The sequence below is a fragment of the Sinohyriopsis cumingii genome, unplaced genomic scaffold, assembly GCF_028554795.1.
Source record: "Sinohyriopsis cumingii isolate HCF-2022 unplaced genomic scaffold, ASM2855479v2 utg000622l, whole genome shotgun sequence".
Classification (NCBI taxonomy): domain Eukaryota; kingdom Metazoa; phylum Mollusca; class Bivalvia; order Unionida; family Unionidae; genus Sinohyriopsis; species Sinohyriopsis cumingii.
The window spans coordinates 4,935,370-4,953,709 of NW_028315918.1; the positions used below are offsets into that span (position 1 = coordinate 4,935,370).

Sequence of the window (18,340 nt, forward strand, 5' to 3'; positions counted from 1 at the left end):
ACGCTATCTATTTTTGATCTTTTGGGTATATACTTTTTTTTAATCGCGTCGCTGGGCTTCATGTTGATTGCTCGGGTAATCTCGTTATTTAACGCTGCAATTACGCCTGACAACCTTTTGACCCATTCACGAGATCGTTTTTCTTGGATGAATTCTTTTGCGTATTGATATCCAAATAACCGTTCAGCAAGAGTCCGACTGAATCATTCAACAATTGCCTGATCACGATGTAGCGCAGTATGACCTCGTCGTATCGCGACGCTATGATGTTTCAACGCTGATAAAACAGCGCCGCGAAATTCACTACCAGGATCAACTTGTAATAGATTTGGCCAGCGCAGAGGACCTCTTCGATAAATCCGCTCAAACGCATCGGCTACTTCAGTTGCTGACTTTGTTTTTAACAGTTCCGCTTGTTTGTATCGACTCGCAACATCAACTACGGTTAGCGCGTATTTGTAACCGTTGTCATGCGGCAGAAATAGTATATCAGCCTGATGAACTTCATTAGGTACGCTGACATCAAAGCGCGAGAAGTTGATTTGTTTAGGCGGTGGTAGATAAATTTGCCATATAGCCTGTTTGGATAACCAATTAGCCGCAGTGGCCCTCGTTACTTTTGCAGCGCTTGCAAGCTTACCAATTGCGGCCTTCCCCTTCCAGTATCCTCTCGGAGAATAATAGATGGATTCCATGTTGTTATTAATTACCAGCGCCCATCATTAATTTACCTTTCATAGCCGATTTTACCAACCATGAGGCCAATTTTTCTTTGAAGGATTTATCAGGAATAGCATTTAACGCGTGAATTAATTTTACATCCGCGATATGACGCTGTTGCAGATCGCTACTTTTGTAAGCAACATCATGAGCATGACACGCCTTATCGATAGCGTTTATTGGATACTCACCGGGTTTGGGTTGATTTTGATCATCGAGTCTGATATCTAATCGTGTTCCGGGGCCACAGTAGCTATATCCTGGGAGGTGCTTTTCTCCTGGATACTTTGCCCACGGTGTTCCGGGGAGTTTTGATAACTTGGCTGCAATATCACCTCCTCGCTTTTTTTTAAAACATCCCCGGGTCTAATAGAAATAAATCTAAATTTCTTTATACCGCATTGTACACACTTATCAGTAAGTGCCGATCTGTTATTTCTTGTTGTAACGGTTGTCATATCATTTGTGCCAGTACGCACTCTACACTTCACACAATATAGATCCATAATTTATGTATAGAGACATGAATATAATTGATTTTTCGGCGACTAAAACAAGAGAACCAGTTAAGCATGTTGCAGCGTTACCAAACTCGATCCGGATGATTATCATCGGATCATCTGGATCCGGCAAGACGCAATTGTTACTTAATTTAATAATGAGATGGATGAAGTGGGATAAGTTGTATTTAATCGCCCCTAGCGTAGATGATCAACGATGCTACGATGTGTTGAAAGATTTTAACGAGAATGCATCAGCGATCACTGAAAAAAATGTTATTGAGTTTATTACAGATATCAATGATGCACCAGGTATTGATGATATTGATGGCGACGTTAACAATTTAGTCGTGTACGATGATGTTATGTTAGACAATCAAAAAAGCCCAGCTAGGATATTTTCCAGAGGCAGGCATAAAAACACTGACGTGATATATGTCACTCAACGATACACTCAGATTCCAAAAGTAATCAGAGATAACTGTAATATTCTTGCTGTGTTCAACGGCGTTGATACACACACGCTACGAAATATTTGGCAGACATGGTGCGGCGGTGACATGGACTTTAATGTTTTTCGAAACTTTTTTAGTCATGCTCAGTCGACCCCACATGGATTTGTAACGATAAATTTACATGATCCTCGGACACGATATCGTATCGGACTTGACCAAATATTCGGTTAGTTGTAAATAATTTTCATTGTAACTCCTAGCAGCAGAGGGGGCAATGACATCAACGCGGTCGTCGCGCTTTTTTACCCGACGCTGACGACACTGGATCGCTGAGTGCAGAAAGTATATTAAACTAAATGACGTTCGATTTGCCCCCCCCCCCCCCGACGACGACGTCGTTTTTTTTTTTTACCAGGCGCTGACGACGCCGGATCCGCTGAGTGCAGAAGGTATTAATTAACCCAAATGACGTTTGGGCCAAATGTCCGATTCGCCCCCTCTGCTGCTAATGCACACATTTTGGTCAGCCTGTATTGATTGCCTGAACGGGACTTAGGCAAAGGAACGATACAGTTTACCATTATTCTAATAAATACCATTTGACAAGTTTGACAAGATCTAGAGTATTTAGATACAGCACTTTTCATTTTCGGCGATCACACGTGAGTCACGATCTGATAAGTCCTAAATGGCTCGACTAAAATCTTCCTGTCGATATGACTTTGGAACAACAATTCGATAGCTCACTCATCCTTCATCACCAGCAGGTACCTCGGACTTCATGCCATACATTTCGCTTTCTGCCATAACAGTCTTTATCAACGACCCCTATGTTATTTTCTGAAGCTTATATATATTTTTCTCTTTAAAAGTCTGCAAACATATGAACATAAATGCTCATTTTAATTTCGTAATATTAAATCACACTTATAAGGTTTATAAATGATACCTACCTATGAATACGCTGTAAATCTGAGGCTATTTGTATGTATCACATGTACGTTACTTTTTCGTGAAGTTAACTTACTCTCTACCTTCTTAAGCATGCCTGTCATAGAGTATATTTTTAGATTTTCAATTTGACGAGGAAAGAACCATGTACTCAGCAACAAATAAGAGAGATAACTCTGTTGGTTGACTGGGGTAAGAGTTATCCTGTTACAAGAGATATATTTTCAGTAATGTATGTTATTTTGAAGAAAAGGAAATAGAAAGCGTAGTCTAAATATAAACAATATTAACAATGCATGTCATCCATATCACTTAAGTGATACTTGCGCAAAATTTAATAAACAATAAACAAAAGACAACTAAAAATATTTCTAAATAGGATCATCTAAGTTGTAAAACACCACCGGCTCGTGCGTAAATTATTTTGATACACAATATCTGCCCTCATGGACACAACTTACCTGGGGTGGAGAATGTTGCTACAACATTGGGGACTGACCTTTGTTACGCAAGACTGTGGCTTGAATCGACACTGGAGGGAGCAAAGGGGTGGCTATCTTCAAAGGGACGAAGTAACTGGTTAAACCGGAAATGGTTGTTTATTCACACCGAAGCCGTGAGAGAAAGAAATTTGACATGCGCGTGAGAAACTAGGAAGACTGCAGTTCAGAGAGACCCCAGTATTAAATCAGGGCTGAGTTATAGAAATATGGGCGGGGCACCTGTCCGAAACAGACCCTTATTCTACAGGTCATTTTACGATCACTTTAGTACTCGCCAGGATGTTGACCAACGCAGAGGTCTAGTAAGTTAGAGAGTGAATTGTAACAGGCGTATTCCGAATGTTCGTCATTCGTAAAAGGGAGGGCGGGAATTCAGACTTGAAAAGCATCTTAATGGTACGAATTCTTCGCCAGAATTTGTTGAACATCAGTAACGGAATGTTGTACGTTTGTGCGTAGTATGTAGAAATTGATTACTAGAACTATTTTGGTATGTAGAAGTTACCTTTATTAAAGTTAATCTCACCTACGTATTTGAGTTATTTACCTATCGTAATGTTCTGTCGAGAAATTAATAGTTATAGGTTACTGCATTTGTATGGGAAAATATGAACGAGTTTTGGGATGGAATACTGCACGAATACTGTGAGTGCAGTATATCCTTCTGACAAAACGAGTTCATATTTTCCCATACAAATGCAGTAACCTTTTTATTATATGTTCATTTTTTTAATTCTACCTAAGGTTTAATAATATAAACAATATACACTACAAGAAACAATGTAAATGAATGAATGCCGTATTCCAAACTAAATACACAAGCGCAGATTTGTCATTACACAATGACATCATTATTAATGCGCACATAACTCCGCTGATATAAATTTGAACTTAGTCGCGCGCTCGACATAACTTTCGAAAGAAAATGGCGTGTCTATTTAAAATTGAAATTTGCCGTCATATTGTGAATGAATGCGCATTGCAACAACTTTTCCATTTGATCTGGAATGAATATATTTTGGTAATTTGTTTCGATTCGACGAAAGTTTGTGATTTTGGACTGGATTCATCTGTGCAAATTATACATAAAATACATCGGATTGAAGTGGCGCGGGAAAAGCGTGTTTGCGTCTGCAAATGTGTTTTTGTTTCTGTCATTGAATGTTTGAAATCATAACGTGGGAAAAATATGAAGTCTTTCAATTGCAATTATCAAAAAGACGCTATGGAATTTAATGCTTATTTCATTTTGAGTGCAGTAAGGAGGATGCAATTGCACTTATCATCGAAATTACAGCACAATTTCGAAATGTGTAATCCAGATTGAAAACCTATGATATGGCTCATGTAACTCGGATTTTCAGAATTAAGAAAAAACATTTTGAGGAAATTAAGGTTGTAAAACTCTAAGTATGTTTTATTTTGCCATTCTTATCACCAGATAAAGAAGACAGTATATGCCTTGTCACTTGTATGTTATTTGTAAGGACCTAATCTTCCGTCTTTTATATAATGTAGCTCGCCTAAATCCGTAACTTTATGTCAACGCGGAATGTGCCAAACAGCTTGGTTTTTTTTGCAGTCCACGAAACATGTTGTAGTTCATTCAGAAACAAATTTAAACAAACACAACGTAAAGAGCCTCTTACGCGAGTGTCTATGATTTGTTTACAAATCAAAAGTGCGTCTGCGTCATTGTTTGTTTACAATAGAAAGTAGTTCCTTTATTCACGTGAATGCTATATGTGTATAGTCGCGCGCATTCAGTATCGGGGAATATTAAACGATTCTGACAATGTAAAGTTAACGGGGAAAAAATGAGCATATAATAATATACAAGACTGAATCACGTAGATTGTTAGCTTGTGATCGGAATTAATTGTGTAATTTGCTGCTGCGTGCATCGTATTGAACCACTGCATTTATTAATGAGGTATGTTAGAACTTATATTTGTTTTAAGTTTTAATTTGAGTACATAGTTGTGAACTATACAGAGTTAGGCATGTCGGCCTTGTGAACATATCGTGAAGTATCAGCATATTTGTATATGAAGTTTGTGTGTACCTCTTATGATGTGTAAGGTAAGGAATGCGTCTGAGTGTTGAGATGTTGGTAGTTACTATATCGAGAATTAAAAATGTGTACTCGTATCACGGAAGTTGTTGATTTATGTAGCAGGAGTCGTTGATAACGTTGTTGTAGTATTACCCTTATTCTATCGTACAAGCATGTATGGTATATTTCGATGTGAGTGTATGCGTGACCTAATGATTTTAATCGCAATTATGCTGATTAAAGGTTGTATGAGGGTGTGAGATTGTCTAGGTCGAAAGGGAGACTAGACTATACGTCCCTTTTAATTTACAGAGAAGCTTTAGGTGCTGTTTGGAGTTGTTCAGGTTGTACTGAGTGTCACTCAAAGGTGACGAAGTAGGGAGAAGTTGTTATAGAGGTCACGGGACCGGAGAGAATAACGGAGGCAGAAATTTGGAGGCAGACTGGAGAACGGAAGTGAAGGAAGTGGAAGGGTTAAGGACATAGTCGAGGGACGGAAGGGGTACTGGAGTATCAATCAATGAAAAGGAAATAATACAGATGAGTAAAGTAGCAGGGACAGGTGGAAACACTCTCACGTTGCACATCAGATGATGAAATTGGCAGACTAAATAGGTCGACCTAGTGGAGAAATTGTGGAAATTCACTAGTGTTGTATGACTATTTAGATCTGTTATTAAATTGTTATTCCTCACATTTTATTTTTTGTATATTAACCACCTAGACCGTCGGCATTGCTGAATGGGGGGCTAGTAGCTCTATATCCATCTATTTAAAATTTTTAAATTGTACGTCATCCTACGATATTACCAAAAAAACATCCTAGGAGACAACGTTATAATATCCATATTAAATTTATTACTCCCTTCCTATCTCTCTCTTTCACCCCCCCCCCCAACATGCACTAGACTAATTAGAGAATCCATTCAGCAGCGGTCTGGTAATAAACACGCTGTTTACTAGGAGTCAGAACAAATGTTAGCCATTTGAAACAAACGGAATTTGCAATATCCAACTGCCTCAGTAAGTCCGAAATGGATTTTATGAACTTTATGAACAAGTCATAATGTTACGGCTACTACTACAAAGACTACTACTACTACTACTAATAATAATAATAATAATAAGATGATGATGATGATGATGATGATGATGATGATAATGATGATGGAGAAGAAAAAGAAAGATGACGAATTTCATGAACTTTTTTTGTTGTCTTTTCTTGGTTTTTATTCTGTCTTTAAAACTATATGCATATTTATTTACATGTATCAATGACTTTTTAATGTGGACACAGTAATGTGCAAGTCTTTGAAATTTCGAAGTATGCACCTTCTGCATTTCACAAAGAAGATTTAAACTCTTCTCCGTCTACAAATGTCGTAGCAAAGAATGATGTGCTGCAGCAGAGAATGATGTAGCCAAGAGTTCTCTAATGTAGCAAATAATGATGTCGCAAAGAATGATGTAGCCATGAGTTCTCTAATGTAGCAAATAATGATGTCGCAAGAATGATGTAGCCACGAGTTCTCTAATGTAGCAAATAATGATGTCGCAAAGAATGATGTAGCCATGAGTTCTCTAATGTAGCAAATAATGATGTCGCTAGAACGATGTAGCCACGAGTTCTCTAATGTAGGAAATAATGATGTCGCAAAGAATGATGTAGCCATGAGTTCTCTAATGTAGCAAATAATGATGTCGCAAAGAATGATGTAGCCATGAGTTCTCTAATGTGGCAAATAATGATATCGCAAAGAATGATGTAGCCATGAGTTCTCTAATGTAGGAAATAATGATGTCGCAAATAATGATGTAGCCATGAGTTCTCTAATGTAGCAAATAATGATGTCGCAAAGAATGATGTAGCGATGATACTTTTAAAATAGGTTGCATTCAGATATGTCTTTCTTTTGCTATTGTGCGATATTCTTTCTCCTCATTTCGTCTACGAATTTATATCGTATCATACAACTATGCCTTTTTCACGATCTTTAACTATTTCAGATAGAAGTGACTCATGGCAGAACGCATTTTTGTCCTCGCTGTATGTTGCTTGCAGTTGATGTCGGTTTCTTCAAAGAAAGAAACCGCTACACAAACACAACGTAATGGTTTTTTGTTGTTGTTGTTTCTTATAATAGAGTTTGTATGTGTGACTGTATGTTGACGTGTGTGGGGGCTGGGTGGGAGAGAGAGAGAAAACAAAAACGGGGGGAGGGTATAGAGAGTCGTGGGTATTTCAAGCCTCCCAGATCAGGATTTAAATAATACAGCCATTATCACAAAAAATAGAACACTATCTACTAAATTCAGAACACTAAATGTTCAGTTTGAATTCTTGATTTTAGTCATCACACGTTAGTCTATAACAAAAAGAAAATACAATCAAGAAAACACAACTGATATGTTTGCTTGACATTATTACAAAATGTGTGCATGTGTGTGTGGGTGTGTGTGTGTGTGTGTGAGAGAGAGAGAGAGAGAGAGAGATGAAATTACCAAGGTAGGTTTGGTATTAATTTTGTTTAGAGCAACACCTATTTCAACACCATGTGTTCGCATTTTAAAGAAAAATAAAAGACAAGAAGACAGCGATAACAGAAGCAATCCGAGAAACCATTTAATAGTGTGGAAATCCGTGTGTATCTTTCTCTTTAATATTTTCCTACACAAACCACAAAAACTATATTTTATTTTTACAGAACCAAAATTTTTAATTCTTGGGGCAGGAATGGCTGGGATCACTGCAGCCAAAGCTTTACACGACAAAGGGTATATGAATATCATCATTCTGGAGGGGTCAAACCGAGTCGGGGGACGCATGAAGGAATCTAAAATCGGTGGCACCACTGTTGAGGTAGGGGCGGCATGGATTCATGGTGGCGGTAGTAATCCATTACACCTTCTTGCAAACAAATTTAATCTCTCATACGTCACCTCAGACTATGAGGACTACATTGTCCGAGATAGCAAGGGACAGAATGTCACAGACGAATTCGAAAAACGTTATGAAAAATATTTCGACCCAGCTTTGAAGTTTTTCAAGAGTTACACAAAAGAGGCTCGAACCAAAAGTAAACCAGATTTTACTACACGCAGTGCGTTATTAATGGGAGGATGGCATCCAAGATCTGCTGTTGACGATATAATTGAATTCTTTAACATAGATTATACATATGCTTACGTTCCTGAAGCCATATCCGGCTTGCACGCTTACCTTTATGAAATGTATGAAGAATTCAACACAACAGACGACTTAACAGTCAAAGATAGACGAGGATACTCGCATATCGTAAGAAGTTTGCGCACTGAGTTTTTACAAGATGGAGACAAAAGGCTGCGTTTGAATGAGGTAGTTACAGACATTGAACAAAAAGATGGAGGCATCGTTGTACACACCAAAGACAACGTGACTTACTCAGCTGACTACGTTATTGTGACCTTCAGTATAGGTGTCCTGCAACATGATGACGTTCGTTTTTCTCCACCCCTACCTTTTTGGAAACAGGAGGCGATAAATCAGTTTCAACAGGCTCTTCTAATGCACATTTACGTTCAGTTTGCCGAGAAATTTTGGGACGATCACGAGTTTTTATTATACGCCAGTGAAAAGAGGAACTATTTCAATGTATGGCAAAATATCGATAAGACTCTTCCAGGATCCAAAATACTGCAAGTATCTGTGATTGGTGATGAAGTGAGACGGTTAGAGAGGTTGAACGACACTGAGATAATACGTGAATTACTGTCTGTACTTATGGTTATGTACGGTGGCCGCAGAATTCCTCAACCCGTCGCATACGCCATTCCAAGGTGGTACTCGGATCCTCTGTTTCGAGGAGCCTACTCCAATTGGCCACCTGGATATACATTGGATACCTTCAACGGCCTCCAGGCACCTGTTGACAAGATCTACTTTGCCGGGGATTACGGTGACCGCCTTAATTACGGTTACATTCAAGGGTCATATCTCTCAGCTCTCAGGGTTGCGGAAGATATTGATACGTGTATCCGTAACCCGAGTTCATGTGTCGCACCGTTTCGACCAAAGTACGATGCGCGTAGATGTACTTATCACACTGTCAATAATTATGATGTGAAAGCCAAAGACGACGACGGTAACTGTACGTTTGTAGAATGTGTCATTTCTAATTCGGTCTCAATTTACAACGAAAAATACATTTTTATAATATTTATCAGTCTTGAATTATTCTGGTAATATGTTATAATATTCGTCGACTCATTTCGACAGAACAATAACCGACGCGAATTCATTTGAGTATGTTTGTGCAGTATTTTAAAATTTATATGTTAAGATAACCCTGACACAACGTTCGTTTGTTGTTTATAGCCTTTAAAATGAAACTAATCAAACACTTGAATTTATATCTGGATCTGCATCATCTATGTATACTATCAAGCAGACCGTTGTCAAACTTCCCTTTAATACATTTTACTTGCTAGACACAGAGGATCTTACTTTTTATGTACAATCGGATGCTACGAACATTAACGCCTTTGCCTTACCTGACATCATAAACATGAGTCCGCCGTCATGAAATAAACTATGGATGAATTGTAGGACGTTGTGTCCATTTGAAATGAATGTCATAAAATTATATTTTAAAGAATCGTTGTTAATAAGGTATCACGGTACCAATTGTTTTTCCATATACCTCAATGCTAATGTTTTGTGAAATAAATATACTTTCTGTCCTACTTGGGCATGCATGTCACACACTGTGATATAGAACAATGCTAGATTGTCAATTTGACAATGACATAACCAGGTACTCCATTGCATTTAAGAGAGATAACTCTACTGGAACTAGACAGGGGTAAGAGTTATCTAGTCACAGCAAGCACATTTTCAGCCATGTGTACCATATTTTAAAAAAATCATAAAAAATACAAAATATGATCTAGATAGAAATTAACACAAACTCACATGTTGCCAAGAGGCTCAACATTTTTTAAGCCAAACAGAAAGTACAACTCTTACATAATGCACCAATCACAGCTAGTGTTGTTCTTTAATTCTGAATACAATGTTCCATACACCTTAAGCTCCGCCCACCTGGACTTGCGCAATTGGTACCGTTATACCTATAGCAAACCTTAATTTTTCCAATAATCTGTGAAATAGTTCGGGACTGTATAAGTAACAAATATACTTAGTCTCACTTGTGAAAAACAATTTGATGAGGTACTAACCTATGTCTTATATGAATGTGTATAGAAATGTCATTGAGCTGTTTGAACTATTGTTTTCATACTTTTGCTTCACCATCAAAATCATCTTTTGAAATAAAATGAATTCTTTCAACTATGACTTGTATCTTATTCCTATCAGCACTTATTGAACTTCACATAGGTGATATGGGATAAATCACATTATGTCATATTATGTAATAACTAGGTCAAAGGTCAATGTACCAAATAGTATGTACCTGTCCTATTTCAAAATGTACAATTCACCTAAAAGAAAGGAATTTATATTTGTTTGGTAGGTGCAGAACTTAACATCAGAGACAGGTGGACATGACCCAATCTTATTATAAAGTATAAGCTTTGATCACATTACACTATCTGCAGATACAAGAAGTCACTAACCACCAGTCCTCACACAAAGGTCCACCTACCCATCCTCTTTGTAACACAAATAGTAAGCTTTCCTCCTTTGTAATGTGAACAAAATTGTTTCAATAAGCCAATCAGTCACCAAATATAGTAAATCACAGCCTCTAAGTGGTTATGTTGGATTGGGGGGTGAACTTAGGGGAATAAAATACAGAAAAATGCCAAATATAAACACTAAGTATAGCACATCAAATGGAGTTAAAAACAGGAGGAAAGTGTTTATCTAAAAGGGAGAGGTAGCTTATGATAAAGGAATTAAAGGAGGCAAAATCAGCAATGCTGAAAATGAGAAGTGAAAGTTTGATGACCTTACCTTGGACAAATATATGGGGCAGGGCCCAACAGGTCCAAGGACAGCCCAATGGCAACTGTGCTATAACATCCCTTACAGGTACCCAAATTTCAAGTGAAGTTGTGTTCATTTCCATCTAATATGAAAGGGTGAATAATTTAGATAATATAGATACATATAAAGTATATTTCTTCTACATAAGAATTTAATAATAATTGGCATAAGATAGAGAGAAACTTATCTCAGATCCAAACAGAAGATACCTTATCAGTTTTCAAACTTGTAAACTTTACTGTCAGAAATTATTAAATTGCTTCTACTTACATTTGCATCAAGATAGAGGGCTAATATAATACTTCACAAATCTTCTCTTTATTTTCATAACCAGTTACTGAAAATGTGAGATTTTATTTCCTTAAAATGTTATGACTGGTGTAAGGGAGATAACTGAATGATATACATAAGGTGTGGCAACCTCTAATACAGTATCCATGTAATATAGACGAGTTCATCAACAACCTGTATTAACTTCATTGCAATTAAATTATCTCAAAACACATTACTGATAAAGTGAGAACCTAACATTTAGACTCCTATATTTAGTGGAGACCTCAAGAGTCATGTAATTTTAATTTCTAAGATGACGCAGCTCTTTCATATCACATAGTTCATATTTTCTACAATGCCAGCATGTAGAGTGCAGCCTTCCATAACCATGCAGATATCATCTTATGCCAATTTGGATTCTTGCGATGAGATGCAAAGTTTCAAGAACAGTGTGGATTTGAATGGAATGAATACGCACTGTGTGACTAAAATGGTTATCATTCTGTAATGTTGGACCAAACATGGAAATTCCACAAGAGCAGCTTGACACAAAGAAATAGGATTAATTGAAAGTCAATAGTAGATTATAATTGGGCTTATACAAGTGCCAATGGGAAATGCTGACTTAAGGAAACTGTTCTTGTTTGTTGGTATTCACTGCTACTTCAACAAAAGGGAATGCAAGAGAACTGAACTAACTACATGAACAATTTCAAAGCAGGAAAGTGTAAAAAAAAAAAGGACAATTAGAGCAGGACAATTCAAATCAAAGTGGGAAGAAATACCATATCCTTAATAAATTACCTAAAAATTACTCATGCCAGAACATCCCACATGGTACAAGTGATCTATCTACAAGTGTATTTAGAGTGTTCTCTATCCTGGTTTATGCATGCCTTACAAGAACAAGATAGCTGTTTTTGTACACATGATTTTTCATCTTTTGCAGGTAAAATAGCCAATATTTGGCCAAAATCAATTATATTATGTTTACATAACTTATTTTGTTGCATGCATTCCAATCTAGGAGGTAACAGCACATACATAAAGGCATCAGGTAACACAAGCCTATATCTATCATAGCTATAGTTATCAAAAGTCCCCATCCAAAGCCAACTTGTGCTATTTTCTGAAGATTTCATACATTTTATTCTTAAAGAACTTTCAATATTTGACCAAAACTGTTCAGTACACATTTGTTTTCCTACATCAAACTAGTATAGTTCATAAATGCCACCCACATGTGTGCGTTTCTATGGATACACTGTGAGGCTATTCTTTCCTTTAGGTATCACGGTACCAATTGTTTTTCCATATACCTCAATGCTAATGTTTTGTGAAATAAATATACTTTCTGTCCTACTTGGGCATGCATGTCACACACTGTCATATAGAACAATGCTAGATTGTCAATTTGACAATGACATAACCAGGTACTCCATTGCATTTAAGAGAGATAACTCTACTGGAACTAGACAGGGGTAAGAGTTATCTAGTCACAACAAGCACATTTTCAGCCATGTGTACCATATTTTAAAAAAATCATAAAAAATACAAAATATGATCTAGATAGAAATTAACACAAACTCACATGTTGCCAAGAGGCTCAACATTTTTTTAAGCCAAACAGAAAGTACAACTCTTACATAATGCACCAATCACAGCTAGTGTTGTTCTTTAATTCTGAATACAATGTTCCATACACCTTAAGCTCCGCCCACCTGGACTTGCGCAATTGGTACCGTTATACCTATAGCAAACCTTAATTTTTCCAATAATCTGTGAAATAGTTCGGGACTGTATAAGTAACAAATATACTTAGTCTCACTCGTGAAAAACAATTTGATGAGGTACTAACCTATGTCTTATATGAATGTGTATAGAAATGTCATTGAGCTGTTTGAACTATTGTTTTCATACTTTTGCTTCACCATCAAAATCATCTTTTGAAATAAAATGAATTCTTTCAACTATGACTTGTATCTTATTCCTATCAGCACTTATTGAACTTCACATAGGTGATATGGGATAAATCACATTATGTCATATTATGTAATAACTAGGTCAAAGGTCAATGTACCAAATAGTATGTACCTGTCCTATTTCAAAATGTACAATTCACCTAAAAGAAAGGAATTTATATTTGTTTGGTAGGTGCAGAACTTAACATCAGAGACAGGTGGACATGACCCAATCTTATTATAAAGTATAAGCTTTGACCACATTACACTATCTGCAGATACAAGAAGTCACTAACCACCAGTCCTCACACAAAGGTCCACCTACCCATCCTCTTTGTAACACAAATAGTAAGCTTTCCTCCTTTGTAATGTGAACAAAATTGTTTCAATAAGCCAATCAGTCACCAAATATAGTAAATCACAGCCTCTAAGTGGTTATGTTGGATTGGGGGGTGAACTTAGGGGAATAAAATACAGAAAAATGCCAAATATAAACACTAAGTATAGCACATCAAATGGAGTTAAAAACAGGAGGAAAGTGTTTATCTAAAAGGGAGAGGTAGCTTATGATAAAGGAATTAAAGGAGGCAAAATCAGCAATGCTGAAAATGAGAAGTGAAAGTTTGATGACCTTACCTTGGACAAATATATGGGGCAGGGCCCAACAGGTCCAAGGACAGCCCAACGGCAACTGTGCTATAACATCCCTTACAGGTACCCAAATTTCAAGTGAAGTTGTGTTCATTTCCATCTAATATGAAAGGGTGAATAATTTAGATAATATAGATACATATAAAGTATATTTCTTCTACATAAGAATTTAATAATAATTGGCATAAGATAGAGAGAAACTTATCTCAGATCCAAACAGAAGATACCTTATCAGTTTTCAAACTTGTAAACTTTACTGTCAGAAATTATTAAATTGCTTCTACTTACATTTGCATCAAGATAGAGGGCTAATATAATACTTCACAAATCTTCTCTTTATTTTCATAACCAGTTACTGAAAATGTGAGATTTTATTTCCTTAAAATGTTATGACTGGTGTAAGGGAGATAACTGAATGATATACATAAGGTGTGGTAACCTCTAATACAGTATCCATGTAATATAGATGAGTTCATCAACAACCTGTATTAACTTCATTGCAATTAAATTATCTCAAAACACATTACTGATAAAGTGAGAACCTAACATTTAGACTCCTATATTTAGTGGAGACCTCAAGAGTCATGTAATTTTAATTTCTAAGATGACACAGCTCTTTCATATCACATAGTTCATATTTTCTACAATGCCAGCATGTAGAGTGCAGCCTTCCATAACCATGCAGATATCATCTTATGCCAATTTGGATTCTTGCGATGAGATGCAAAGTTTCAAGAACAGTGTGGATTTGAATGGAATGAATACGCACTGTGTGACTAAAATGGTTATCATTCTGTAATGTTGGACCAAACATGGAAATTCCACAAGAGCAGCTTGACACAAAGAAATAGGATTAATTGAAAGTCAATAGTAGATTATAATTGGGCTTATACAAGTGCCAATGGGAAATGCTGACTTAAGGAAACTGTTCTTGTTTGTTGGTATTCACTGCTACTTCAACAAAAGGGAATGCAAGAGAACTGAACTAACTACATGAACAATTTCAAAGCAGGAAAGTGTAAAAAAAAAAGGACAATTAGAGCAGGACAATTCAAATCAAAGTGGGAAGAAATACCATATCCTTAATAAATTACCTAAAAATTACTCATGCCAGAACATCCCACATGGTACAAGTGATCTATCTACAAGTGTACTTAGAGTGTTCTCTATCCTGGTTTATGGCATGCCTTACAAGAACAAGATAGCTGTTTTTGTACACATGATTTTTCATCTTTTGCAGGTAAAATAGCCAATATTTGGCCAAAATCAATTATATTATGTTTACATAACTTATTTTGTTGCATGCATTCCAATCTAGGAGGTAACAGCACATACATAAAGGCATCAGGTAACACAAGCCTATATCTATCATAGCTATAGTTATCAAAAGTCCCCATCCAAAGCCAACTTGTGCTATTTTCTGAAGATTTCATACATTTTATTCTTAAAGAACTTTCAATATTTGACCAAAACTGTTCAGTACACATTTGTTTTCCTACATCAAACTAGTATAGTTCATAAATGCCACCCACATGTATGCGTTTCTATGGATACACTGTGAGGCTATTCTTTCCTTTAGGTATCACGGTACCAATTGTTTTTCCATATACCTCAATGCTAATGTTTTGTGAAATAAATATACTTTCTGTCCTACTTGGGCATGCATGTCACACACTGTCATATAGAACAATGCTAGATTGTCAATTTGACAATGACATAACCAGGTACTCCATTGCATTTAAGAGAGATAACTCTACTGGAACTAGACAGGGGTAAGAGTTATCTAGTCACAACAAGCACATTTTCAGCCATGTGTACCATATTTTAAAAAAATCATAAAAAATACAAAATATGATCTAGATAGAAATTAACACAAACTCACATGTTGCCAAGAGGCTCAACATTTTTTTAAGCCAAACAGAAAGTACAACTCTTACATAATGCACCAATCACAGCTAGTGTTGTTCTTTAATTCTGAATACAATGTTCCATACACCTTAAGCTCCGCCCACCTGGACTTGCGCAATTGGTACCGTTATACCATAAAGGCGGTCTATAGGGACCTATTCTGATTTCGAGGGGATTGATTTTTTGCGGGTAACGTAGTAATCCTGATTTTCTAAGTTAAACGAGGAGTTGTGTTCCCTGCTGGAATTCAGTGGTTTTAAATAGTTTTCCTCATGGAACTAATCAGTCCAAATTTTTCAGCCAAGGGGGAAAGTCTGGGGACCCCATGAAAATTAATACGGACGGAAGGAATTCTCTGATGATAAGTGAGCTACAGCTGGGGAAAGCACAATTTTTGTTTCGATTTCATATGATGTGTTCACTGATATAAGTTTGTAATTATTGTCGAATTTATTCATTTTAAATTCATGCTTACATTTTTGCATTGAGTTCAGAAATAATAGTGTATGTTTTATGATTCATCTGTGAAAGAATCTCATACAATACTTCGTTATATGAATGAAATTTGATTTATTTATTTGTATGTAAAATAAGTCATGTAGTATTATTTCATGCATTTCTTTTGAAATAAATTGGGTAAATATGTAAATTATTTTTCTTAAATGATTTGTGTCATTTATGCTGAGGATTGATTTTTTCCCTATGTCTGGAAATGTATATCAGTGAATCGCTAACTAGCAAAATAACTTAGAAGAGGAGTTAAGTCCATTAGTTTGTGTGCAATTAAGTTGTGAATTCTATCAAATGAATCACGGCGTAGACCTTGTGTCAGCTGATAAGTCAACTGGTAAATGTAATGCGTAGCGGGACAATGATGTCACCAGAGAGGGCTAATTATGTCATGGTACTCAGTTAATATGGCATTGATTTGTGCATTAGGCAAATGATAATGGCTTAGTCTGCTGAATTTCGATAAACGACATTTGACGAAATGGGTGGGAACATTTGTTGATCTCAGGAGAAGAAAATCTTGACATGTATTTAGGTTGGATAAAATATTTTTATATGGAGGAAACATCAAAATAGTTCCACACTTGAAAGAGAGCGCCGTCCGCAGCAAAGATTGGATGACCCGAAGAGGGGGGGGGGATAGGGAAACGTTGACCAATCACCAGCAGTGATTTGTGAAGGACCGGAAGCACCTGGTGGTGATGTCATGTTGGCAATCTGAATTCGACCTGTCACTCGATTATATGATGAAATTTGTTTTATCAATAACAGAACGGCTCAACAAATTTCTCATAATTTTGAAATTTCATTTCTGAGAGAAAGCGAACCATTTAAAAGTCATTTTGTATATGTAATTTATTAGTTGTTGTTTACATATGATGGCTCGTGTTATTCTATTCTATATCTCTGCTCAGTTCTCTGGTATTCCATCCCTTAATTCATATTTTATTTTATTGTTTACTGAACAATAATAACGTGTTGATCATCTCTTAGATTACAATAATCAAACCCTTAAGGAGTGGGGAAGATATCTCACATCAACCACTAACGCCATCATAATAGTTGTATGCGAGCTCAAGAACATTTGTCAGCAAAAGTCATGACGTGCAATCCTATGTTTGTTAAATATATAGGCAAATCGGAAAATCCTCAGCCTTGTCCATGAGGTCGGTCGAGGAAAAATCCCGAGGTATAATTCGTTATCTTTGAAACTACTTTAGGTTATACTGCACAAGATGGCGTCATAAAGGGACACAGTTACAGTCAGAATATTTTGGGCTTTTTCTATCGCAACCAATGAACCCACCAACTGTATATGTATTCCTACAACTTCACCCGCGTTTATTCCTCGACTTGACGGAAATGGCCGAGATATATTTCGAATAATTTTAGGTAATGTTCTTCTTTTTGGACTGACGAGTTGTTTAAGCGGATGAACTTGTCAGTTGCTACGGGAAGAATGAAATAGACAGATGATGATATAATACCCATATCAGAGTATAATATAAATTACTGCTACCATGTACTAGTTATCTTAAGAAAGTTTTATTGAAAAATACATATGGAAAAATATGCCTTTGCAATTGTTCCCATAACTTAATTTTCTTTTATGACCCGCATTGACATTTCAGGCAAACTTAATGTCATCACATTGTAAAGTTTCATGATGTCATTACATCATGACGGAACCTTGACAACGACATATATCGTTTGACAGCGACGTATACGTCTTGAGAACGCTTCTTGACAATGACGTATACGTCTTGAGAACGCTTCTTGACAACGAAGTATACGTCTTGAGAACGCTTCTTGACAACGACGTATACGTCTTGAGAACGCTTCTTGACAACAACGTATACGTCT

At 36.5% G+C, this 18,340-nt stretch overlaps 2 protein-coding genes across 2 annotated transcripts in view; both read left to right on the forward strand.

Moving 5' to 3' along the window:
- Positions 1–16,616, forward strand: part of LOC149773710 (uncharacterized) — a 34,023-nt gene extending 17,407 nt beyond the window's left edge. Inside the window, exons 2-3 of the mRNA XM_089946171.1 lie at positions 7,193–7,293; positions 7,891–16,616. Coding sequence (XP_089802297.1) covers positions 7,206–7,293; positions 7,891–9,407 — 1,605 coding nt within the window. The 5' untranslated portion in view covers positions 7,193–7,205 and the 3' untranslated portion in view covers positions 9,408–16,616. The remainder of the gene's footprint in view (positions 1–7,192; positions 7,294–7,890) is intronic.
- The window catches only part of LOC149773709 (baculoviral IAP repeat-containing protein 7-like), a 118,539-nt gene that overhangs the window by 24,604 nt on the left and 75,595 nt on the right, over positions 1–18,340 (forward strand). The window lies entirely within an intron of this gene.